We start from the raw sequence: 26,758 nt of genomic DNA on the forward strand, positions 1-26,758 counted from the left end.
GACGTTAAATCTGATACCTCGTGTAGAGAGAGTTCTACGCTCTTTGCACGTTCAGAACCCTTGCAAAAACTCTTTGAGCGGTTCGTAGTTGGCCTGTTTCAAGCCTTAATTTCTGACCCTATCTAATTTACCCTCATCTTCCATTGGCAGTCCAAACTTCCCGCCCTTCATCCCGGTCGACACATATTACAGGACCTATCTATTACATGTATTGTTGATTTGTTCTCGTCCTGAACACCGCACGTGAATATATTTGCCACTGGACAAGTAGCAACCAACAATCAATCAATCAATCAATATTATCAATAGATTGTAAGAAAAGTGATTGTATGCATGCTTTAAATCATTTATACTGTAATTAATTTGCTCTAATGTATATGAGACGAATTTAAAGTCGATAGTTTCAAGAAAAATTATTCTTAATTTGATATTGAACTTTTAATTTCCAATTGTAAATGTAGCAGGAGTTATTTATTGACTTTCTCAATTGCATTTGCAATTCCCCGAACAAATTCCCGTTATGGAATATATTTTTCAAACGCTTCTTGAGCACACGATACCTGGTGGGGTTCGTGTTTCTCAGTCTTTTTCTATGTGTTTTGAAGACTGCTGTTTGTCTTTTTGTTGTTTTCAGTGTTTTGCCATGAAATTGTCAGTTTGTCTTCTACTTATGAGCTTGAATGTCCCTTTGGTATCTTCCGCCTCTATTTTCAAACACAATAACACATACTTTTCAAAAAGGAATAAAAATAAGAAAAATGATAATACAAGAACCTTATAAAACTGCTGAATAAAGGTCAACAAATGTTTCTTCTTTCCGGCATGTAATTTTAAAATTAGAAAAATAAAAACTAATTTGGCAATATTTTTGCTAAAAACAAAATTTTTGAAAATCTTCAGTTGTCTTCAAAAATTCAACGAAATTACAAAATCCCCAATTTTTGGACCTCATTTTCCTAAAAAATAAGCATTGTAACCTATATTTTATTTGGTGATGTTTCAAAGTTCTCATCTCGATCGATAACATATCTCAAAATTAAAAAAATAATGACAATGCAATAAAACTGTATCAACTCACTTTTAAAGAGAACAAGTTTATTTTTTTTTGTAATATCATTGTAGAAACATCACATTATTAAGGCGCTAAAAGCATCCCATATATCTGCAAAGATATGTTCCTCCGATATTTTTGAAGCCAATTGTGATTTTTTTAAGAAACGTCTTACGTACTGGTTACAACTGGCAAACACAACAGTGACTCCAACATTTTCTAATTCACATATAACCTCGATCAAGATCCTTAAACCATTTATGTCAATGTAATTTATAGATGAGCAGTCAATGATGACGTAATCCTTATTATGTAGAGATTTGTCGTGCAGTCCATCCCATGGCAGTCTCGTGAAAGATTCAACGCTTTCTTTGTTCATGTGCTCCATATTGTGCTTTGAATCAGATGGAGCAGCCACTACGTAGGATTGTTGACTTTTGGTGAATTTAGAGTGGAGGTTAAACTTGCCATCTGTTAATTCAAATAGTTTTTTCCGAAACGCCTCTGCCGTGGCAAAATAAAGTGATGATTCAAATTTAAAAATCTGAATTCTAGGATGTGTCAAAATGTGGTCATAGAGTTTGCTATTCAAAAATCTGTCCTCGGTTGTTAACTTTGACAGAAGATACACTTCCGGGATTTGACTTTGCAATACTACTGTGAACATGCATAGAATAACACCGACGTAAAGTGCATATGGAAAGTCAATGAAGCAACCGCTTAAGTTGGTCCCAACTGCAATTAAAAAGTCGTAACGATTCAATCTCCACATTTCCGGCAAATCTTTCATTTGAGTAACAAGATTTTTAACGGCTATGATGACCATGGTAGACAAGACAGAGATCGGAAGCATTCGGAACAATGGTCCAATCCATAAAAGAATGATTAGAATGAAAAACGAAGAAATGAGTCCGTGTAAAGTTGACTTTGGGCCCATTAAACATAAAGTAATAGTTCTTGCTGGACCTGCACATGACGGGAAACACAGAAAGAAAGAACTAACAAAGTTTGATAATCCATATGCCACAAGTTCTTGGTTGTCATCAACTCTGTAGTTATGAGCTGCTTCACAAAGACGAGACATGGATACAGAGAGCATAAAAATCATTATAGCAACCACAAAACAATCTAAAACCAAATCTACAGAAAGATATGGCATTCTAGGTGGAGGAAATCCGGCAGGGATATCGCCGACTATTTTTAATCCGAAACTCTCAGATAAGTTGGCAAAATTCGAAATTATTGTTGCTATAATGACCACAATAAAATCTATGGGAACTGGTGTCTTAAGTTTGTGTCTGAACTTCACATTGATAACATCTTTAAAAGCAAGAAGTATAGCGGCAGTTAAAAGCGAAGAAAGCAGAGAAGCGACGTGTATTTTCGGTACCTTTTCGAAAATGGCTTTGTATGTCAGTACAAGTTGTCCTGCTCCTGTGAATCTCGGAATAGTAATTCCTAAAGCATTCGGTAACATGCTTGTTACGATGTGAACACCACCAGCAGCGGTGAACCCACTTACAAAAGACGATGATATGTAGTTGACTATAAATCCAAGGCGAAGTAGGCCCATCAATAGCAGAATCAGCCCGATTATACATGTAGATCCAGATGCTATGGAAGATTTTAAATCGATGTCATCTTCTGGTTTAGTTGAATTTGCACCTGCAGCAGCTGGCAAATGTTTATGTATTAATTCGGATGTAAATAAACTTATAATGCCGTTCGTTCCAAATGAAATGTGTCGAGAGGTTCCAAATAGAAGATAAAGTATCACCGGTGAAAATGAAGAATATAATCCATATTCAGGAGCTAAGGAGGCCAATACACCGAAAGCAATTCCGAGTGGAAAACTAAGGCAACCTATTGTTATTCCACTAACCATGTCATTTAGAATGTAACTTAAATTGTAGGTTCTCAAGACGTTCACAATTGGAAACAGTGTACTGAAATATTGTTCCACTTTCTCTTTAGGACAACAGAACCAGCGTCGTAAACGAGTTCTTACTGTAGGTTTTGGTTGAGCTGGTTTGCTATAATGCTCATCCAGTTCATGCTGGGTACGAACATATCTCCTTGCGGTAATTTCATGATGATGAGAATAAGGTGGACTCCCAATGTGAAAGGACATCTTGTGTACTTCAGGATCAAACTGAAATATGAATAATTATGATAATTTTGTCATTTATTTCACTCTTTTCTCTTGTTAGTTCTCGTAATATAGTTAATGAATTGGAATTAAACAAAAAGTTGATTGATATTTTGGCTCTCTTAAACTTTTGGTCCCTAGCGTATCTGATGTAGATTAATCCGAGAAGCGTGTTGTTAGCGTTGTAATCATATCATTTTTCATATAACATGTTCAATTAGAGTCGAAAATTTGTTTATGGGTGCATGATAGATTAATACATGGCTTGTGTTTCCTATCATGATTTCTTATATCTTCCCTCGGCAGCATTTGAACGAATGCTTTTTGACATCGTGGAAACACTGTTGCATTATTTCTAGACCACTCAGCCAAACAGGAAATATATATATATTAATAGTTGATATGCCCCTTTAAGATCATTCATGAATATTTCAAGTTTTATTTTTTTCAATGAATTTTTTGTGATTTTACTTTTTATATGTAAAAGTAGAATGTAATCGATTGGTCCCATTAAGGATGTACACCTCTGATGAGCCAAACATTTCTAGAATTAAACTTTTTTTCTTATCCTGATTTAAGGGTAAAAAAATAATTGGTGAAGAAAAAATCATATGGTGGTGTACTTCTATTTTTGCTACAGCCATTTGAAAGTACCCAATTTTGATGATTTTTCCATTTTTCATCAATTTTTTCCCATTTTTGGGCTATTATCATGAAAAAAAATCACAGTTTCACAATTAAACTTTTTTTCATACTTTCACTAAAGATGAAGACCAATCTGAATAAATTTAACTTAAAAAAACTATGGGTAGGTGTTAATATAAGAAAGTTTTATAAAATTTTGTTGCTTTTTCGTGTCAAATTTACCATGTTGTCAATTTTGTAAATTTGGGATTTTTCTCTTTTTTTAGAACAAAAAGCATATTATTTCAACTTCTTTGTTATAAATGATTGAAAAAATACATATCTAAGAAATTTAAAAAGAAAAAATTGATATGGGATGTACATGTATCTGGTAAAATCATTTCTTTTACCCCTCACCCATTTTCTCAACATTTTGGCTAATGAGACTGACTTGATTGGTTATAAAATTTGAAAATTTTATTACTCAAAAACTATTTATTGTAAATACACAATTTTTTCACAGAGTTAAGTTTGATTATAATATTTTTAAAATTCATTGATATTTTCCACTTGTATCACATGTTTTGGAAATAATTCCGGAACGAGATTTTCAACGAGACTGAAACGTCAGAAGAATACATCCTCAATGCAAAATAGTTGATGGTTTGTTAAGCTGCTCTATGAAAATCGAGAGCAGATGCTTCACCTTACTCTACTTTCTGTTTTCCCAAGACAAGTCACATGATGAATATATATATACACTTACACTGTCATTATCCTCCACTGTGTCTACCGAAGGTTTAGGGTCGCTTAGGTCATCCATCCTTTATGATTTCTGTTATTTATATAATAATAGTTAACGTAAGACACTTTGAAATAAAAAAAAAATGCAGGCATTAAATCAAATATCATTAGATTATCGAACTTTTTGTTCCACCGACTATGGGGGTTACGACTGGTTTAGTTTAAATGTTCTTGGTTAATATTATGAAGGTATAATTTACTGAACATAGATAACGCTATAGTATCATAATGCCTTACATATATAAATACACATTAAAAAAAATGTTCAAAACTTCTTTCAAGTCCGATTTTAATGGCAATGTTTACCATTAAATACAGAAATATCTGTATTTTTTTTCTGAAATAGTTTGAAATGTCGGAGAAATCACTGACTAAAGAGAAATCGTAATTTCTGCTCGAAAATAGGTATATGAACTCTGGTGGATAGTTGTATCAATGGCAATCATATCACATCTCTATATTTTTATATAAAGCATGTGTAGGGAACACATTTCAATATTTGTATTTAAATAATGATTTATCAGTAATGACACGTCATAAAAATATTGATACTAGAAATCATAAAAACGGGCAAACTGAAAACATTTCATTAAAATCGGACTTGAAATAACTTTTTGAAATTTTTTCATATGAAAACATGTGTATATCATAATTTGATGTGGAAGTGTCCGAACACTTTTGACCTCTCAGACTAGTACAATTTGAAAAATAGAAAGAGGTTGGAATTTAACTTTTTTTCCGAATATCCATGAATTGAACAAATTAACATTAAAGACATAAAATATGAATATTTTTTTTTCCGATTTAAAGGCTATCTTGAACTAACTTCAATGAATGTATAACCATTCGTCTAAGCTGTTTTTCGTTTTTTTATTTTATGAAAAATCTCTTAAACTTCATATTTTAACATGTAATATACAAAGTGTTTTTTTTTTTTTTGCTCCTAGAGTCCCATACAGTAAAATCCGGTCGACCAGGTAACATGGTAAACGTATACTTTAATTTCTTAACCATTTTTCTTTATTCTTTTTAAATTTTACCTATTATTCTCTCTTCTTTATATGTTAGAACCCCAGTATTCTCTATTCTTTATTTTGTTGGCTTATTTTTCATATTCTTTTTTTTTCTCACTTTTCTTCAGTATTGTAGAAAAACAAAGGATGTGGGGTATCCGTCCATGACATACAATCAGTATATGCACAGCAAAATACACACAAAAAGCAAAGGAACAGCGCTTTTATTGTTGTTTTTCATCTCAAAGTCACAGTGGCCAATTATTCTCTATTATGGAAACCCATCCAGACCCTCATTGTAAGTAATATACTCAGTGACAGCAAAAATACGTTTACCATGTTATAAGGTCGACAGTTTTTCACTATATGTTAAAAGAGAGCGAAATCCAACACCGCACCCCTTTTCACACGTTCGAAAAGGCACGTAGCTACGTTTACGTCATAATTACACCCTATATAAGAATGCCGGATTTTGATTGGTTGTTAGCCAGTGTATTTTTCGCATATTGTAATAATTTTTCCTCATTTCAAACGAATTTGCCTGTTTTTTCACCACTGCCGGTGAATTTGCCTCAAATTCCCACCTCTGCCGTGGTATTTGCCATTTTGGATATTCCTTTTTTACCCTCGCGAACCTGTTCCCGCCAAAATTATTCGGAACCTTTCTCACTTTATCCCGACAACATGGTTAAGCACTATTGATTGAGTTAAACCGAAAACTGTCAGAAATATACATATAAAGAGGGGAAAGACATGTCTATACAAATGAACGATTTAATGATGGAATAACAATGACGTTTACACATATAGATACCATGACGTTACAAAAAGACAGCACTAACGCATATAAGTACATGTATAATTCCCGCGGTACTAGGATTTCCCTTCACATGTACAGACAATTTCAATCAAAATCTATTCGGTGTAATTAAACAGATATATCATGTTATGGAAGGGTATTTGCGAAAAATACCAGTCTTGGGACCAAATTTCCCTCGCCTAGCGGCTTGGGAAATTTCACCGTCCCTTGACTGGTATTTTTCGCAAATATTCCTCCATAACATGATATATCTGTTCAAAACACCCGGGCGTGCACTTGAATTTTGGTAAACAAATATTTTAATCTAAATAGAATAAAAAGAACTGGTAAAAGCACATCAGCCTTGTCATTCTTTCTTCAATAGCTTGTAATTGCAGATTAAGTGACGCAATTTACTTTTCAATCGAATGAATATATATATATGTTCATTTTCTGTCAAAGTCTGAATCAACAGTATGTGGTTAAAGTTTTTTTTCAAACCTTCGTGAAATTTCACGGCAGTTGGACAGAAGCTTTTTATGATCAAAAGAATATACAGACTATAATGATGAAAATATATTTTTTATTTTCCCAAATTTTACTGATAAAAGGAATTTCTTCACTCTTTGGTTAACGTTTGTTACACATCAATTACTTTGTCAAACCTTCATCGAATTTTATGAAACTTTGGTAGACGCTAATATTCAAGATCAAGAACAAATCTAAAGAAAGTGTTTGATTTTTTTTAAATCCTGTACTTGACTGATGAATGGATTCACTTTTTGCAGTCAACATTACACTTTATTACTGACAGAAGCAATCCCTGCCGAAACCTAGGGTTCCACGGAACCCGTTATGTATTTTCATATTACACCTGAACATCTATGAAAATTATTTATTGCATGTCCATTAACGAAATTTGCACATATAAAAAAGGGGTGAAAACTAGATGATGTCAAAATAATTAGTAGAACGACAACATTTAGATGTAGACTTGATTTTTTACTATTTCTAAAGTTTCGGATTTTTTGTCGATTGATTGCTTTACCCCACGGCTTCTTTTAAACACATTTTATAATAATTGGTTTGGATATTTTTCTCTTAAACCAATGACAATTAGAATCCAAATCAACACAGTGAATAAATTAAACTTAAAAAAAAAATTAGACTTGCTATTGATTAGTTTGTAATAACAGATATGGTATCTAATTCTCGATAACTCGTCAGCTTCCGTGGGCTTCGCCCCCTTGAACCCACTACCAGGAGGTGTTTTGACCTTGACCCACTCGGGGCTCTCAGATCCCTCGCCGAGGATCGGGCGTACACTTAAAAATTGCCTAGCTACGCAACTGCCGACCCGCCATTCGCGGTTTATGATGCATTGTTGCACTTATGTAAAATCACATCATAACTGTTTTTTTCTCACCTTGTTTGAATGCTGTGTTTTGTCAATCAAAACGAAAACCTGCTGTATCAAAATTGTGTATCACGAAAAGTAAACGTGAAAGCCATGATTCCCCCTGTAAACGAAAGATGTTATGACGTTGACCATTAATGGCGCATAAACGTGACGTTAATATACGAGGCAAGTATGATATTGTTCAAATGACAATAGCGTTTCTCACGCTTCACATATAGTTGTGGTGTTACAATTCGTAAATTCATATTAAGGATAACTCAAGGTAATGTACATTCAGTTGTGTTACATATTTTTTTTTTACAGTTTTTGTATGAGTAAATTGTTTAATGGGTTCCCATTTTTGTTCTACTTTCTCACCTATTGCAGGTGAATATTGAACGATCGGAGATAACTCGATGAATAACATTACTGAATAATAATAAAAGAAACTTCTAACATAAACCATTAAAAATTTTGAGTAAATTCCTAAATTATGGTATGTTCCTTTGAAGAAATGGAAAAATCATGTCATACCATATCAAACTATTATATATATCTTCGTTGACCTGGTACTAACATATTTATCTTCTTCATACGATATTTCCTGGCGTTTACATGTGTTCTGATTGTAATAGGACTGTCCATAACAATTTTATGATAGAAAAATCCTCAAAACAACTAGATTTCGTGAGAATTTTTTTTTTTAAAGTTAAAATTGAACCGTGTGTATTTATTCTCTTCCAATTTTAGAATATTCTTTTGAAGAATGAAAATACTGTGATCTACAAATGCTGATCATTTAGAAAAATACAAATCTCGAGTCAGGACAGTATACGAAAATCTTTGAATATTGGTTTTTATCTAACATTGATTTGAATTTTGATATACAGTTATGAAAACTTATAATCCTACATCCTGTAGATACTATGTACTTATACTTTGAAATTACACAAGGTCATGCTTTTCTCAGATTGTTTATGACGTCTTTACATAAAATCCGTTCGGCGTGTCCTGATTAATACTTTTGTCCTATTAAATTTACTTTCTTTAGTAGTTGTATTGACTTGAACTATAGCGTTCAGCAACTGCAAGTACTCTTAGATCGATGCTTTGTGTGTTTTGTCTTTATATAAGTTTTTCGTGCTTCGTGCCAATCTATTGAATCGAGTCATTTCCTGCTGCTTTTTTACAGTTTGTTCTTATGATGTGGTATTACACCACTGTCCCCGATTAAAGGAGAACTGAGCGCTCATAGACGTTATAAATGATGCCGTTGGTTTTCTCGTTTGAATTGTTTACAATCCTGTTACCACTTGGTGTGCTATACGACAGAACAACCTTAGAATATGCATTATCTATAACACAATATAAAAATAAGGAGATGTGGTATGATTGCCAATGAGACAACTAGCCACCAAAGTTAAAATGAAGTGGGTGTAAGCAATTATAGGCAACCGTACGGCCTTCAACAATGAGAAAAACCCATACCATATAGTACCACTTATATATCATAACAGATTAATAATCAGACTGTGGCCGGATTATACCATCCCTTGTATCTGAATCTACCAACTATAATCTGCGTATTGGTCAAACTTATACAGTTCCAATAATTTGACTGAATTTATATTAACAATCCTTTCCTCCTACGTCTTCTCATAGTCTGGGACAATTTATACATATTATACATAGCTATTAGAAATTTCAAAGTTCTATCCATACCTTTGAAAAGTCTTACAGAGGTTTCGACAGAATAATAATAAACATTTTATTTACTTATCTAGATTTGAATGATTTTTTTAAAGAAAGCTTTTGATTAAGATATATATATATATCATAAACAGAGCAATTTTAACTACTTCACCTTTTTTCTGAAAATATTGAGAAAAAAATTAATTTGGGTTACATTTGACAATTTTTCCCGGTTTCCTGTTTTCGGAGATTTAAATTTTTGGTCATTAAATTTTGTCAGTTTCCGTATGCAATCATCATTGTTATCTTTAGAATAGAATAATATTTGACAATTTTTCCGGTTTCTTTCTTTTTTTGTTGAGATTTTATGATAAAATCTTAGTTTTTGTCCAAAAAAAACTAATTTCTAGTCATAAAATTCAGTCAGTTTGCCTATAAATTCATGTTTGTGGTGTTTCAAATAGAGTCATATTCTTTAAGTTGGTTCATGTCTGTCATTTTTTTTTTCCGTAAATTGTTTTGTTATAAATTAGGCCTTATGCCGTTAGTTTTCTCAATTGAATTGTTTTATATTTTTCATGTCGGGGCCCTTATATCCGACTATACGGTATTGGTTTTTCTCATTGTTGAAGGCCGTACGGTATATTTGATTAAGTGATTCCCTATGATCTCAAACTTTAACATGTAAACTAAGCAAAAGTTTCGAAGTCAATATAGCATGATCTAGGGGGCAGAGACAAATAATCTGTAGGGAAATGAAATGTGCCATGATAAAACAAATGCATACTAAATACGATTGAAATACCATCTTTGGTTCTCCTTAAGTGGCTGCGTGGAGGCGAGACAAAAACTGTAACTCGTAGTTGTAATATATTATAGACTATGTGGTCTCGATTGTTACACTATTGCACTTTTATGTGCGGTCTTCATGATTTATCCTAATGAAATGTTAATGTCCGAATGATGTCCGTTTTTAGTCTATTCATGTAGCCGTGAACGCTATTTTATAATAGTACAATTGAAAACATTGTCACTCATTCAGTATAATGTTTTAAGCATTACTATAATTGAAAACATTTACATAAACATGTATTTATATTCATTCATACTAAAGGAATGTTGAAATTTGAAAGTTACTTTTATATTTATATTGGTAAATTTTAAAGATTTTAGTGTTATATATAGATATAAGAGGATGTGGTATGAGTGCCAATGAGACAACTCTCCATCCAAGTCAAAATTTATAAAAGTAAACCATTATAGGTCAAAGTACGGTCTTCAACACGGAGCCTTGGCTCACACCGAACAGCAAGCTATAAAGGGCCCCAAAAATTACTAGTGTAAAACCATTCAAACGGGAAAACCAACGGTCTTAACGAGAAACGAGAAACGAGAAACACTTATGAACCACATCAACAATCGACAACTCCTGAACATCAGATTCCTGACTTAGGACAGGTGCAAACAATTGCAGCGGGTTTAAACGTTTTAATGGTACCAAAACTTCACCCTTATCTGAAACAATAGTGTAACATCATAACATTGAAAAACACACTATAAAATATCAATTGAAATGGCTTAACTCAATCAAAAGACATATTGACACCAGTGAACATACACTGAACAAATAAATTTGATCTATGATACAATCCAAATACAAAATAAATAAACTAAGGGAAGAATAATTAAAGTAACATGTTATACCGCTGTGAAATGTTAAACAATTTAAGAAAAAACAATATACTTGAACAAAAATATCAGCCATTTGCAATTACCTTAAACACAGGTAAATAAAAATAATTGTGTTGTTAGGTATACGTGTACAGTTCAAATAGAGAAAGGAAAATATGTCAAGATAACTGAAAAGTTCTTTTTAATTTTTTTTCATGACGAAAAAGGTACTAATTACTTCATTTTACACTACTCCTTTGATCGTTTGGATGTTTCTACTGTCCAAACACTCGATTATCTAAGATATTGATATGTAGACTAAATAACACATGACCCAGGACAGTGCCTTGATGTACCCCAGAATCAACGCCGGGGGGACCAGTTTGATTTTGTCCAATTTACCATGACTCTTTGCTTGCGGTAGCACAGGAATGGGTCAATCCAACATAGTGTTCTACCTAATATCCCGTAACGGTTTAATTTTGATTTAAGTAGTTCATGTGGGGTTGTGTCGAAGGCTTTTTCAAAATCTTATATAAGAATATCTGTTTGGTGTCCTAAATCGATGTTTTTTTTTTTGCCCAATCATTGATTACAGTACAATATAGTCGCAACTGTGATATTTACCGAAAGCATGTTGTTTTTCATTGATGATATTATAATGATCTTGGTGACGCATTATTTGGAGCATACTCATGGTCAGCCTTCTTGAAAATTGGACAAATGTCTATTTTATGTCTTTCGATTTTGGATATAATGGTTACTTTAGCGGTACATATTCAGTTGATGACTTCTTAGTAGATACAATTGTAATGAATTGTTCATTCAATGCTTCTGCTCTGTCATGGTAGTTTTCTGTTGGTAGACCTGCCTTAATCTTTCGTGGTGGTATACTCTGAGAGTTCTTTTTTAACTGACCTGGCCTAACGGGCCAATGGAATTTTTCTCATCACTTGGCGTCCGTCTTCGTCGTTGTTAACTTTTACAAAAATCTTCTCCTCTGAAACTACTTTGTCGAGTTTTGCCACACACAACTCCTATAAGAAGTCGTCTGACAGTATTAGTTAAACTTGGCCACAATTATCATTGGTGTATCTAGTTTTTAAAATGTGTTCGATAACCCTGCCTGCCAACCAAGATGTCTGACATGGCTAAAAATAGAACATAGGAATAAAATGCAAGTGTTGTCTGTTATTTTGAAAACTGCTATGAATAGAGAAAATCTGACGGAGCAGAAATGTTCAGAATGTTGAGCTCTACCGAATGTTTATTCACGTCAAAACCATGAAAACTGTCAGACGATTTCTTATAGGAGTTATCGCCCTAGAATGACGAATTTCACCAATTTTTTTTTCATTTTTGCCTATTGAAATCTATGATAGATAGATAGATAGATAGAAACTTTTAAGGGCAAAAATGACCAGCAAGACAAGATCTACAAAGAAGACAAATAGTCGAAATCGTTAGTCGACTCGTTATAGTATTTTTTTCTCTTTAAAGATTTTTACCATTTTTTGTTTTTTTGCCGATTACCTTGAAAACTATAACAGATAGATAGAAACTTTAAATAAAAAAAATGATCAGCAAGAAAAGACCTACAAACAAGTCAAATTTTGGCGTAATAGTAAGTAGACTCTTATAGGAGTGATTGTCCTTAAATGACGACTTTTTCCCCCTCTTTTGTGTTTTGGGTAAAACTAAAGAAGATAGAGAGAAACTGTAAACAGAAAATGGTCAGCAATTCAAGATCAACAAAAAAGAGATTTTTATCATGAATCTATTCATGTCTACAATGTTGGAGGGTTCTCATTGTTGAAGATGCACATAGACCTAGATAAGCGACACGTGTTCTTTATAGCCTCTATTTTTTTAGCTGTTATGTATTTCCAAAACTGTTTGCTATTTTCCTTGATATCTCCTATCCTATTTTCAACATACTTGTTGTGTGATTTCGTTATTTCAGTCTTTTTATTTATTTTCATAGTTCTTGCCATTTTTTTCTCAAATTCCGTCCATATAAATATTTCTTTCCGTTTCCGTTCCGTTTTCCGTTTCTGCCGTTTAGCATCACCCGGTGCTCCGGAAGGGTTAGCAGACCCTCTTCCACATGTGGCACCCGTCGTGTTGCTCGTGTAAGCATAAACCTTGTGATAAGTCTAATTCGGTAGGTCACATTCGGGGAAAAGGAGGACGGGATTGTGGTAACGACGATTGGAACATATCCGTCGTCATCTGTGAAACAGATATGTTATAACGGTCAACCAACTCGTGATGTTAACATAGTATAGTGTTAAAATTGTGACAAGTGTCAAGATCCTTGTTGAGATTATCCTGGATGTAATGTCAAGAAGACATTTCACCTTTCATATGACACATGTTTCTTACTAGGAGCAGACAATACTTTGCTCTTACTCTTAAAAATGTCCCGCGCTTAAGGAAACGTAGCAACTACAACATTTAAATTCAATGAATTGACTTGGACAAGAATCATACAACGACACTCGAGATGTTCACGCGAACACTAGTTCAATCAATTTTTAAAATAACAAGTTGAGAATAAAATTTTCGCACGTTTCGATCAGTATAGCGGGAAAATGTCGGTATAGCAATCTTTAATTTTCGATATGCCCATGTTGAACTGTCCAATCAGGGTGCTGGATTGTTTTCATATTTAAGATGGGTTCAAGTGTTAGAATAAACATAAGAGGATGTGGTATGATTGACAATGAGACAACTCTCCACCAAAGACCAAATGACGTAGAAGCTATATTTGAAATGAAACTGGCTTAATCGAAAACAATTCATCAGGACAAAGATAGCTTTTATCAGAAAAAGGTTTAACTTGGATCTAATGAAAATTTCATATCGCTAGTCATCAAATCTATCAGGATATCCCAGGAATTTAACTTTAATGAAGACATTAAACTCGCCAAAGGATCGTGTATAATTATATTGAAAATAAATAACTCGACTTGATATCAAGCGATATCCAATTCTCACTCGTTATGAAACCTATAAATTAATATATAATCACCGTATATTATCAAGCCAGACCATAGCGTAAAAACTATAAATAATTACAGATTATATTCCTACAGACCAACATTATTAATGGAGCTATATATATATAAATCAAATCAAATCAAATATTTTATTATTCCAATCAGGGTCCCACAGGGGGCATTTACAATTAACAATTATGATAGTATAAGCAACAAACATGAGACATTGTACAATATATAACGTGACAGATATTATAATAGACAAATGAAAATAGCATTATAACAAAAATACATCAAAAGTACTCTTGAGTATTTTTTTCCATTCCTTATTACCATTATTATTTCTATGTCCAGCAGTGTAAAAATTAAAAAAAAATTAAAATAAAAAAATAAATAAAATAAAAAAATAATAATAATAAAGTTTGAACAAACTTAAATTATTATCTATAAAGATGGAAATTTGTTCATCTGCAGGAGACACCAAGGGACGGTACTCTAGGATATACTGTTGATTGCGATAGGCAATAACAGCAATCCTCCCCGTGTCAGAAGCAGATGAACAAAATAAATAGAGAAACTGAATCCGGTCAATTAACAAATATTTTTTTTTTTTAAATAACAACAATTGCTTATTATGCGAAACATGTCATATAAATCAGCTATTTGCAGTGTTTAACCAGGAATATACACAACTCTTTTAATACAGTTAAGTTCTCACAAGACAGCAGCCATAGCAATTTCTCTTGGGAATTTAAGTTAATGAAATTGGGACATGATTCCGAAATAATGTGATATAAATGGTGTCTGTCTTCGTTATATTTTGTGCAATAAAAGAGAAAAATTAACTTCATCTTCATCTTCATCTTTATTACCAGAGTTACACTGCTGACATAGTCTAAGGTGTGGAGGAGTACCCTGGTATCGTCCTATTTCAATCTGCAAATGGTGAGATGACACCCTAAATTTTGTTAATGATCTCCTAAGTTCAAAATTGGACATGATATTTAGATATTTTTCGAAACCATAATTATTCTTAAATTTGCGGAGCTTCCCTTCTGAATTCTTAGTCAGTTGATCCTTCCAAATTTTTATGCATGTCTCTTTCAATATTTTCCTGATGGTATTTTTTGAAATATTTTTCCCATCATTTAGGTTTGCAATCCCAGGAAGAGTTTTTAAAATTTGTTGGAGAGAGCCATACCATGACGATTTATGCTGAGAAAAGAAGTTTTTGAATGCTGGTATGCATCTTGTAATAAAGGAAATGAGTCTAAATTTTCTAATCTAAGCCAATAATTCAAAATAGATTTGACTAAGTCAAAGTACAGTGGAAACCGACCAAGTTCAGAAAATGCTGCAAAATTTGTGTTTTTTTTTTTGTGCACACCCAGAATAAATTTACAAAATTTACTGTGTAGCTTTTCACAAGTTAAATTCGAATAAATTTTATCTAATGTTAACTGGTTTACAGATCTAAATTTTGCAATAAAGGGATTAAATGAGCTCCAAATTTCACTTCCATAAAGAAGAGTAGGCTTAATAGAATGATCAAAAACATGTATACAAGTTTTTAAGCTAGGATTTAGAAATAACAAATCTTTTCTAAGTTTAAAATATGCTTTTAAAGCTTTCTTGTATAATTCATTCTGAGCATAGGAGAATGTACCTGAAGCACTAAAATACACACATAGATATTTACAATGTTGTACACATTCTATACCATATTCTTTATATTTAAATTTGAGGCGGATATGTCTGCCTGCCTTGTTGAAAATCACAATTTTTGTTTTATTTGGGTTGAGAGTAAGACACCAATCTTGACAATATTTTCCCATAATATCAAGTTTTGACTGAAGACCAGTAGCTGTAGTAGATAGTAAAATGATATCATCGGCATACATCATACAATGGATAGGTCGCCCATTTATATTTACAGGGTCTAGAGATTTTTCCAAATAGTTGGGAAGGTCATTGATGAAAACCTTAAATAGGTTAGATTATCTCCCTGTTTAACTCCAAGCTGTATAGGGAAGAAATCAGTAATGCTGTTCTTAATTCGAATGCAGGATTTGCTTACCTCATACATTTGCTTAATAATATTGTAAAATAATGTGCCTACACCAATTTTTAAAAGCTTAATTTTCAATCCGGTGTGACTAACAGTGTCAAAAGCCTTTTGAAAGTCAACAAAGCAGGCATACACCCTACCGTCTTTTGAATTACAATATTCATCTATAATACATTTCAAAATAAATAAATGATCACAAGTTCTAGCCTTTTTTGTAAAACCTATCTGACACTCATGTATGATATTGTGTTTATCCATAAATACATCAAGCCTATTATTTAACACACTGTTGAATAATTTTCCTATGGCACTAGTTACTGCAATACCCCTGTAATTATTTGGATCAGATATATCGTTAGATTTATGTACTGGTGTAATATATCCAAGAGCCCAAGCACAGGAAGTCATTAACAAGATTCCAATAAAGCTTTAAATTATTCTCATGAAGAGATTCCAACTGGGTCAATATTGACTGCCTATGCTGTCTATATTTAAATTTACGTAGTTTTTTTATACTCTCGATAAAGCTTATAGTAATGGTTTCTCACGAAATTGTCCTTTGCAAACTTGCTATATATACGAGCATATCTGATGAGGTTTTGTCTAGTTTTCCCAAGATCTTTGTCAAACCATTTTTTATTTTTAGGTTTTGAGGGAGAAGTTTTTATAAATTTTGCCTTTTGAGAGATGAATGTGCAGCTGACAATATAAGATCAGTAAGTTCTGTCGTCGCTTCATCCACTGACACTTGTGTGTCTTTAATACAATTATTGTTAAACTCTAAAAGCTTGTTTTGTTTATCTGATGAACACATTGCAAGCTTGAACTTATAAGAAGAATCATCAGACCAAATAAAATTAGGTTCCATAGGTTGTACAGACATTATCATCTTTTTGTATAGTGTACCTAGCTGACATTGTCCGTTCCAGCTTGCAATGAGTATCTGATAAGGTAGGTATAAAGTCAGCTACCTTAAAATGTAAAACCTGATCCAGGATACCCTCCGACATCATAACATAATCTACCACACTTGCTCCACTAGGAGTATAACATGTATAGTGGCCAAACATATCACCAAGGGTGCGACCATTAAGGATTTGTATTTGTTGACTCACACATAAATCCAATAGTTCTTTGCCTCTTGTATCTATGGTCATATCTGGACTATATCTATTGAGTATTTTTTTATCAATAGGATAATTATCATAGACTGGCGTGTATCGGTGGTCATCATGTAAAATGAAATCAGATTGTACTGATATTCTTGCATTAAAGTCCCCGCAAAGAAGAATGTTTCCTACCCGCTGATATTTACATATATCTGCTTCAATACAACCCAGGATATCTTTATCTAGACCCTTGGTGTATGCTGAGCCACTAGGTGGATAATAAACAATACAAATATATAACTCATTGACCAATGTTAAAAAATGTTGGCTTTATATCCCAGATGTGTTTCAGCTAGAAAAACTATATCATATTTGTTTATCTCTTTTAAAAAGAATGGGTCTGTTGTCTTATCATTAATTTTAGATATTAAGCCCCCTGTGTTCCAAAAACACATTTTGATACATGCACTAGATCTTGAATTGATTGGCATTTTATTCATATACCTAACAGGTAACACTCAAGAAATAAAAAAATAAATGAATATGTACAGCAATATATATATATATATATATATACAAGTCCAAATTGAAAACAACGTTCAAACCTATGATTGCGTTGGATAAAAACCGCAATTCTTATACGTGTGCATGCAAAACAAATTTCTTGGTAGAGGGGTCTGCACAAACAACATTTTCCAAAAGACAAAAAAAGACAAATGCGTTTTGTTAAAATATACTTTTTTGGTGTGTTGGAAAAAGGTTGTTTATATAAATATATAATCTGGCAGTCGGCAGGGTTTAAGAACATCTGTTGTTCGACCTGTTAGTCAAATACGTTTTGTTAAATATACTTTTTCACTTTTTTGGTCTTTTGGAAAATGTTGTTTGTGCTGTATTTAGACCCCTCTATCAAGAAATTTGTTTTGCATGCACACGTATAGAAATTGCGGTTTTTATCCAACGCAATCATAGGTTTGAACGTTGTTTTCAATTTAGACTTGTTTATATTTTTTTGTTTGGGCTTGTATTATATTTGCCTTCGGGTTTATATGATCCCTTCATCCTATTTTGACTCTTCAAAATTCAAGAGTCAATCCCAAATTGAGGTAAATTATATGGCCTTCCAAATACCGTTTCGATTCCTAACATCACTGAAGAGACATTTATTGTCAAAATTCGGATATGGTGTACAAATCTTTGCACCTTATGTTTGCGGTATACCATCTTTTCCGCAAGTTTATCGTTTTCTGTTTGGTATATTATTAATAAATTAAGATCCATTTTTACATCTGGTGATCTGTTTATTTGGCAATCGCCATGGCAGTCAGCAGGGTTTAAGAACATCCGTTGTTCGACCTGCTAGTCAAATGCGTTTTGTTAAAATATACTTTTTCACTTTTTTGGTCTTTTGGAAAATGTTGTTTGTGCTGTATTTAGACCCCTCTAACAAGAAATTTGTTTTGCATGCACACGTATAAAAATTGCGGTTTTTATCCAACGCAATCATAGGTTTGAACGTTGTTTTCAATTTAGACTTGTTTATATTTTTTCGTTTGGGCTTGTATTATATTTTCCTTCGGCTTTATATGATCCGTTCATCCTATTTTGACTCCTCAAAATTCAAGAGTCTATCCTAAATTGAGGTAAATTGTATGGCTTTCCAAATACCGTTTCGATTCCTAACATCACTGAAGAGACATTAATTGTCGAAATCCGGATATGGTGTACAAAAACTTTTGTACCTTTTGTTTGCGGTTTACCATCTTTTCCGCAAGTTTATTGTTTTATGTTTAGTATTAAATTTATAATTAAGATCCATTTATTACATCGGTGATCCGTTTATTTGGCAATCGCCAATGGCAGTCAGCAGGGTTTAAGAACATTTGTTGTTCGACCTGTTAGTCAAATGCGTTTTGTTAAAATATACTTTTTCACTTTTTTGGTCTTTTGGAAAATGTTGTTTGTGCTGTATTTAGACCCCTCTAACAAGAAATTTGTTTTGCATGCACACGTATAAAAATTGCGGTTTTTATCCAACGCAATCAAATGCACACGTATAAAAATTGCGGTTTTTATCCAACGCAATCATAGGTTTGAACGTTGTTTTCAATTTAGACTTTTATATATATATATGTAAAACAAATTTCTTGGTAGAGGGGTCTAAATAGCACAAACAACAATTTCCAAAAGACCAAAAAAAGTGAAAAAGTCTATTTTAACAAAACGCATTTGACTAACAGGTCGAACAACTGATGTTCTTAAACCCTGCTGACTGCCATTGACGATTGCCAAATAAATTGATCACCAGATCTAACAAAATGGATCTTAATATTAATTTAATACCAAACAGAAAACAATAAACTTGTGGAAAAGATGGTATACCACAAACATGAGGTGCAAAAATTTGTACACCATATCCGGATTTCGACAATTAATGTCTCTTCAGTGATGTTAGGGATCGAAACGGTATTTGGAAGGCCATATAATTTACCTCAATTTAGGAAAGACTTGAATTTTAAAGAATCGAAATAGGATGAACGGATCATATAAACCCGAAGGAAAATAGAATACAAGCCCAAACGAAAAAATATATAAAAGTCTAAATTGAAAACAACGTTCAAACCTATGATTGCGTTGGATAAATACCGCAATTTTTATACGTGTGCATGTAAAACAAATTTCTTGGTAGAGAGGTCTAAATACAGCACAAACAATAATTTCCAAAAGACCAAAAAAAGTGAAAAAGTCTATTTTAACAAAACGCATTTGACTAACAGGTCGAACAACTGATGTTCTTAAACCCTGCTGACTGCCATTGACGATTGCCAAATAAATTGATCACCAGATCTAACAAAATGGATCTTAATATTAACTTAATACCAAACAGAAAACAATAAACTTGTGGAAAAGATGGTATACCACAAACATGAGGTGCAAACATTTGTACACCATATCCGGATTTCGACAATTAATGTCTCTTCAGTGATGTTAGGGATCGAAACGGTATTTGGAAGGCCATATAATTTACCTCAATTTAGGAAAGACTCTTGAATTTTAAAGAGTCGAAATAGGATGAACGGATCATATAAACCCGAAGGAAAATATAATACAAGCCCAAACGAAAAATATAAATACGCCTGATTTTTGTCGAGCCTAGTTGGTCGAGTGGTCTAGCGCGTCGGGCATAGTGCAAGGCGATTTGGTGCCACGATATCTCAGTAGCATGAGTCAGGGAAGAACAAAAATTTGTTTCCGCAAATATCTTTTAACTGATTTTTATAGTTCGTTCTTACTGTTACACCACTGTCCCAGGTTAGGGGGAGGGTTGGGATCCCGCTAACATGTTTAACCCCGCCACATTCTGTATATATGTGCCTGTCCCAAGTCAGGAGCCTGTAATTCAGTGGTTGTCGTTTGTTTATGTGTTACATATTTGTTTTTCGTTCATTTTCTGTACATAAATTAGGCCGTTAGTTTTCTCGTTTGTGCGGTATGAGCTGCTCATTGTTGTACGGTGACCTATAGTTGTTAATTTCTGTGTCATTTGATCTCTTGTGGAGAGTTGTCGCACTGGCAATCATACCACATCTTCTTTTTTAGATCTAACATTGTTGGGCTGTTATTTAGACGAATTATATATATATATATATATATATAAGTCTGAAAATTAAACCCAACAGTGTCAGAATTAGATTTTCATGCTGACAAATATATATATATATAAATTAGAATTTATCTGGATTTAAAACATTTATACATACAAGTTCCAATTGTTTTATCTCGAAAAAAAAATTGAATAAAATAATTATGATAAAAAAGAAATGCCAAAGTAAGTTTTTCATTGATCACTGTCTGTCTACCCTCAAATCAACATTTGATATGATTGACTTTTGTATTGAGTAACCGACCATAATATATTATATGGAAACAAGCAGTATTTTATTTTCCTGACATTAGGTTGGCCTTTGGTGTATCCAAGACAGGTGAAGGAAGTCTACGTTGGAGTGCTGTGATTGGATGTATGGGTATATTTTATTTTTTATTTTTTATATAGATTTAATTTATCTATGAATTACTGCAGTGTGTATATTTACAACAAAAGTTTTGAAAAACATGGAAATATTTTCTTTAGAAATATTGAAAAAGGCTTCCAAATTTTCATAAATATGATGTAGAATGACGGTGGCCATGGATACTATACACAATCTCCGTTCGAAGATGGTTTTTCCACCATTTGACTTCATTTTCTAAAACAGCATAATAAAGAACTAATATCCCGCATAAATGTTTTGTCCTGGTTTTTATTGTAAAAAGTTTCAGATTTAGAAATGTTACTATCGTCGTGTATGGAGGAAAATACTTCCGCTTTCCCGTAAGAATAGTCTTGAAATCCAATATGTTCAATTAATATAATATGACCAAAAAATAAAACAAACACCCTTTAACAGATATGTACATAAATCTGTCAAGGTGTGGCGAACATGTTTTAAAAAAAAAAACAACCTTTTATTCAATAAATTATTTCTCAATGCGACATATGTGAAATAACTGCATTGAAATTTGATATAAAATTGTGTAATGCCAAAATGAGATAAAATAGAACGAAAAAAGACGCCTTTTGCGCATTATAGTAATGACCATTCGTCAGTCCTACTTTCCCGAGAAAATCTTAAAGAAAGTGTCATGTTAAAGATCAGTCGGATTAACTTCTGAATCAATGAATCTTAATTTTATAGCAAATAAGGATTTAATTTGAAAAGCAAATGGTATAATCTTTTGTATGTATGTAAATTATGTACACTAGATACATTGACTGTATTAACTGCGCAATTCAAAAATAAAACGATAGATTCTAATCAATAGCACCACTTACAAATGTCAATTCAAAGTTGTATAATGTTCTTAATGCGTTGCTGCAAAATAAGCATCTAAAATGTCAGAATACACATTTTTCATGTCTATTTCCTCTGATAAATCCGATTTCTCCGTGAACGTTTTCATGAAATGAGTACAATTTCCCAACATGACGACGACACCAACTTGTTTGTATTCGGAGTTGATCTGTATTAAAGCCTTCTTACCATTCATGTCGATATAGTTCATAGACGAACAGTCGATAATAATATGCGTAAGAGGTACGACGGGTTTTTCGTTTTCGTGATTTGTTTTGGACAAAGAAATACCTATATCATTGTTACCGTTATTTTTGCTTTGACTAATGATAATTTCAACATTTAAATCCGGTTGTTTTCGATAGGCTTTCGGATTAAATGTTGCTTTGTATAATTCCTTTATAAATTTGTCAGATGTAGCAAAGTAAAGAGATGATTCCATTCGGAATATCGCAATTTTCGGGTTACTTAATGGAACATAGTGCGTCTTTTGATCAAGAAGACGATCTTCCTGCTCAACTTTTCCAATGGTATACGAAGTTGATTTTTGACTTTGCACAACAACTGTTAAAAGACAAAGTTGAACTCCTACATACAAAGCGTAAGGAAAATCAATAAAGACACCACTCAGTACTGTACCCACAAAGATAACAAAATCATATCGGTTTACTCGCCACAGCATCGGTAGGTCCTTGAACTGGTATAAGAGGTTTTTAATAGCTGCGATAATCATAGCGGCAAGAACAGCTTTAGGTAATGATTCAACATATTTTCCTATGAATATTATTACAAGCAATACAAAAACAGCTGATACCATACCACTAAATGTCGTTTTTGCTCCCATTGTACTCAAGACAATTGTACGAGGTGGTGCAACGCAAGCCGGAAAGCAGGAGAAAAAAGACCCACCTAAATTTGCAATGCCGTAAGCGACGAGTTCTTGATTGTCGTCAACTGAATATCCGTGTTTCACTTCACAAAGTCGGGCCATCGAAATCGTAAGTACAAACACGATTGTACCGACGACAGCACTATGTCCTATTATATCTACAGACAATCGAGGTAGCTGCGGCGTTGGCAGTCTAGCAGGTATTTCTCCTACTACAGCTATACCGAAGTTGTCATGAAATTTTGCAAAGTACGAAATAATTGTTGCTACGACAACTAAAATAAAATCGATTGGTATTGGCATTTTCATTTTGTTTTTGCATCTCTCATTAATAACATCTTTTACCAATACAAGTATTATTAAGCATATGATGGAGACCAATAATGTAGCAACATGAATGTTTGGAAACGCTTTGAATATTTCATTATAAACATATATCAGCTTTCCTGGTTTGTTAACGGGTTGAATTGTTATGCCAAGTGCATTAGGGATTTGGCTGGAAATGATATGAATAGCACCGGTTGTGGTAAAAGCTGCAATGAAAGACGTTGACAAATATGATGTAATAAAACCCATTCGACACAACCCCATGATGAACAGCAACAATCCAACAATAAATGACGAGCCTGCTGCTACCGACACTTTGTACTCTAAATCCGAATTCTCGGTGTCCGGTTAAGTTGTTGTTAGATTATTATCCGTGGAACCGTTAAAGGCTGAGTTATGACTCAAATCATACTGTTCTAACTGCACTTCAACCAGTTCTGCTGTCAAAATAGCAATCACAGCATTTGTTCCAATCGAAACGTGTTGAGATGTTCCAAAAATAGCATACAGAAGCACTGGAAAGAATGACGTGTACAACCCATACGCCGGCGATAATGATGCTAATATGCCCAATGCAAGTCCCAGAGGTACATGAAGGCAAGCCACAGATAAGCCACTTATTATATCATCTAAGATGTACACCCGGAACTTATAGGTTTTTAAGACATTTATGATTGGAAATAATGATAGTAAAAATGGGCATACTTTGGAAAGTTTGCATTTGTCTTTAATATTCTCCGTAAATGACTTAGACGAGGGCTGTGGTTTGCCATAACATTCAGACAACTCAGACTGTGTTTTAAGATATCTGGAAAGATGTAAAACGTCAGACGACATCTCCCCGACGCCGTCGGTAGACGAATTAGACCTCAGGAGAATTTATTACCTAAAAAAAGATAGAAATAACAAAGTAAACGTTTTAATCTTTACTAAGTATATAGCGAAACCATTAAAAGGAGATATATATCTTGTGTCAAGCTCTAAATATTTTAGAGTCTATAAAAGAAGTGGATAAATTAAACAGCCTATCAATAAAATTGAGAATGGAAATGGGGAATGTGTCAAAGAGACAACAACCCGACCATAGAACAGACAACAGCAGAAGGTCACCAACAGGTCTTCAATGTAGCGAGAAATTCCCGCACCCGGAGGCGTCCTTCAGCTGGCCCCTAAACAAATATATATACTAGTTCAGTGATAATGAACGCCATACTAAACTCCAAATTGTACACAAGAAACTAAAATTAAAAATAATACAAGACTAACAAAGGCTAGAGGCTCCTGACTTGGGACAGGCGCAAAAATGCGGCGGGGTTAAACATGTTTATGAGATCTCAACCCTCCCCCTATACCTCTAGCCAATGTAGAAAAGTAAATGCATAACAATACGCACATTAAAATTCAGTTCAAGAGAAGTCCGAGTCTGATGTCAGAAGATGTAACCAAAGAAAATAAACAAAATGACAATAATACATAAATAACAACAGACTACTAGCAGTTAACTGACATGCCAGCTCCAGACTTCAATTAAACTGATTGAAAGATTATGTCTTCATCATATGAACATCAGGCACAATCCTTCCCGTTAGGGGTTTAGTATCATACCATCATAACATATATGAGAAGAACATAACCCGTGTCATGCCAACAACTGGTTTTTAAATAAATGTGTTTAGTCCCGATGCAAAGACCCTATAAGTGAATCAATATTAACGCCAAAATATGCAATCTTTAATGACCTGACAACAGTATCGTAACTATATCCCTTCTTAATAAGTCTATTTAAAGGTTTTGTTAGCTTCAGAGGTGAATACTGACATTTTTGTGCTTTATAAAGAATATTTCCATAAAAAATTGGATGTGAACGTGTAAGAAGTCTGCATGTTGAGCTATATTTACGAATGATGTCCTTATACCGATGATAAAATTTAGTAAATGTTTTGACTAGTTTGTGATATCGAAAACCCTGGTGTAATAATTTTTCAGTAATACATAAATTTCTCTCGTTAAAATCTAAAACATTGTTACATACACAAGCGAATCGTACAAGTTGAGATATATAAACACCGTAAGATGGTGACAAGGGAACGTCACCATCTAAAAATGGATAATTAACGATAGGAAATGAAAATCTGCAACTAACATCAACTTCCCTATTTGACAAAAAGTCCATTATCTATTCACAATCACAAAATTTCACTAAGTGGTTCAACTTATGTGCTGTTATCACGCAAAAATAAATAAACGTTGAACTCTTTTAACACGCACACACATAAATATTACACTGTTTACCTGTGCATCAACAAAATATTTAGCAACCATAGAATTTGACTTTCAACTGTTATTGCAATTAATGACAAAGAAATGCGTTTTTAATTAAAGTTACTATCATAAATCATCATAGATGTGTAAACCATAAATATTTCATGATACAGACATTATACTGTTTTAGTAGAAGTGAACTTGTTTGTAGTATCAATTTATTAACGAAACTAACCATCCATACTAACCCATTAAAATATGTGATATCTATAAGTGAGTGGTGTGTATTGTAAACTCCGTATACAGACGAAAAATACCTGGTTTATTTAGCTTATTAAATTTTCTACATGTCTATATGTCTGTACATCTTTGGTAAGTAATTGTTATAATCAAGCAGGTTGACATGAACATATCGTAATAGTTATATAAGACACATGATGTGTTAGGCCCTGATCCTGTCCATAACCTGATTGAATCATATTAGGTTCTTGTTTTTTTTTCAATCATATTGTGCATATTGTTGTTGTGAAATGATGCCCTTTATGGGTTCTTGATTAGATTAATAAAATTCTTATCGCATCTTATCTTATCTTATTGATTTCTTACGGAAATTAAAGTACTTACTTTTTTATGTGTGGTTACATCTTAGTTAAAATTTACTGTTTTTCATCAGCTGTGTATACACATGCTGCAAAATAAAAAAAATAAACGTTTTGTTATCCAGAGTTGCGAGGTTTTGTTACAATTTTATAAATAGAATACACTTCCGATAGTTATGATAATTTTTTAAATATGTTATAGGTTAAATACATTAAATAGTTTCTCTTCGTAAATTTAAACATGAAAAAGCGTATAACACAAATGATAAAAAAGGAAATAAACGAATAAAATGAATAAATATTCATGATTTCAATTGGTGGGATATGTTGATAAAATACACCTATAAGCCAATGAAAACAATTTTAAACACAGAGGTAAAAATGCATATTGTCAAATATTAAAAAGTT

General features: G+C 33.0%; 2 protein-coding genes across 2 annotated transcripts; both read right to left on the bottom strand.

Annotated features, from left to right (window-relative positions):
• Positions 1-1,084: 1,084 nt before the first annotated feature.
• Positions 1,085-4,664, bottom strand: LOC127704258 (sulfate transporter-like). The gene is made up of 2 exons (XM_052208223.1): positions 4,591-4,664; positions 1,085-3,203 (listed from the first exon to the last, which is right to left on the bottom strand). The coding sequence occupies exons 1-2, from the start codon at positions 4,645-4,647 to the stop codon at positions 1,128-1,130; spliced, it is 2,133 nt and encodes a 710-aa protein (XP_052064183.1). The 5' UTR covers positions 4,648-4,664; the 3' UTR covers positions 1,085-1,127.
• Positions 4,665-21,776: 17,112 nt separating this feature from the next.
• Positions 21,777-26,510, bottom strand: LOC127704286 (sulfate transporter-like). The gene is made up of 2 exons (XM_052208295.1): positions 26,376-26,510; positions 21,777-24,375 (listed from the first exon to the last, which is right to left on the bottom strand). Exon 2 carries the CDS (start codon positions 23,751-23,753, stop codon positions 22,284-22,286), a length of 1,470 nt encoding a protein of 489 aa, XP_052064255.1. The 5' UTR covers positions 23,754-24,375; positions 26,376-26,510; the 3' UTR covers positions 21,777-22,283.
• Between the last annotated feature and the right edge of the window lie 248 nt (positions 26,511-26,758).

Source organism: Mytilus californianus, unplaced genomic scaffold (genome assembly GCF_021869535.1).
Source record: "Mytilus californianus isolate M0D057914Y unplaced genomic scaffold, xbMytCali1.0.p SCAF_6, whole genome shotgun sequence".
Classification (NCBI taxonomy): Eukaryota; Metazoa; Mollusca; class Bivalvia; order Mytilida; family Mytilidae; genus Mytilus; species Mytilus californianus.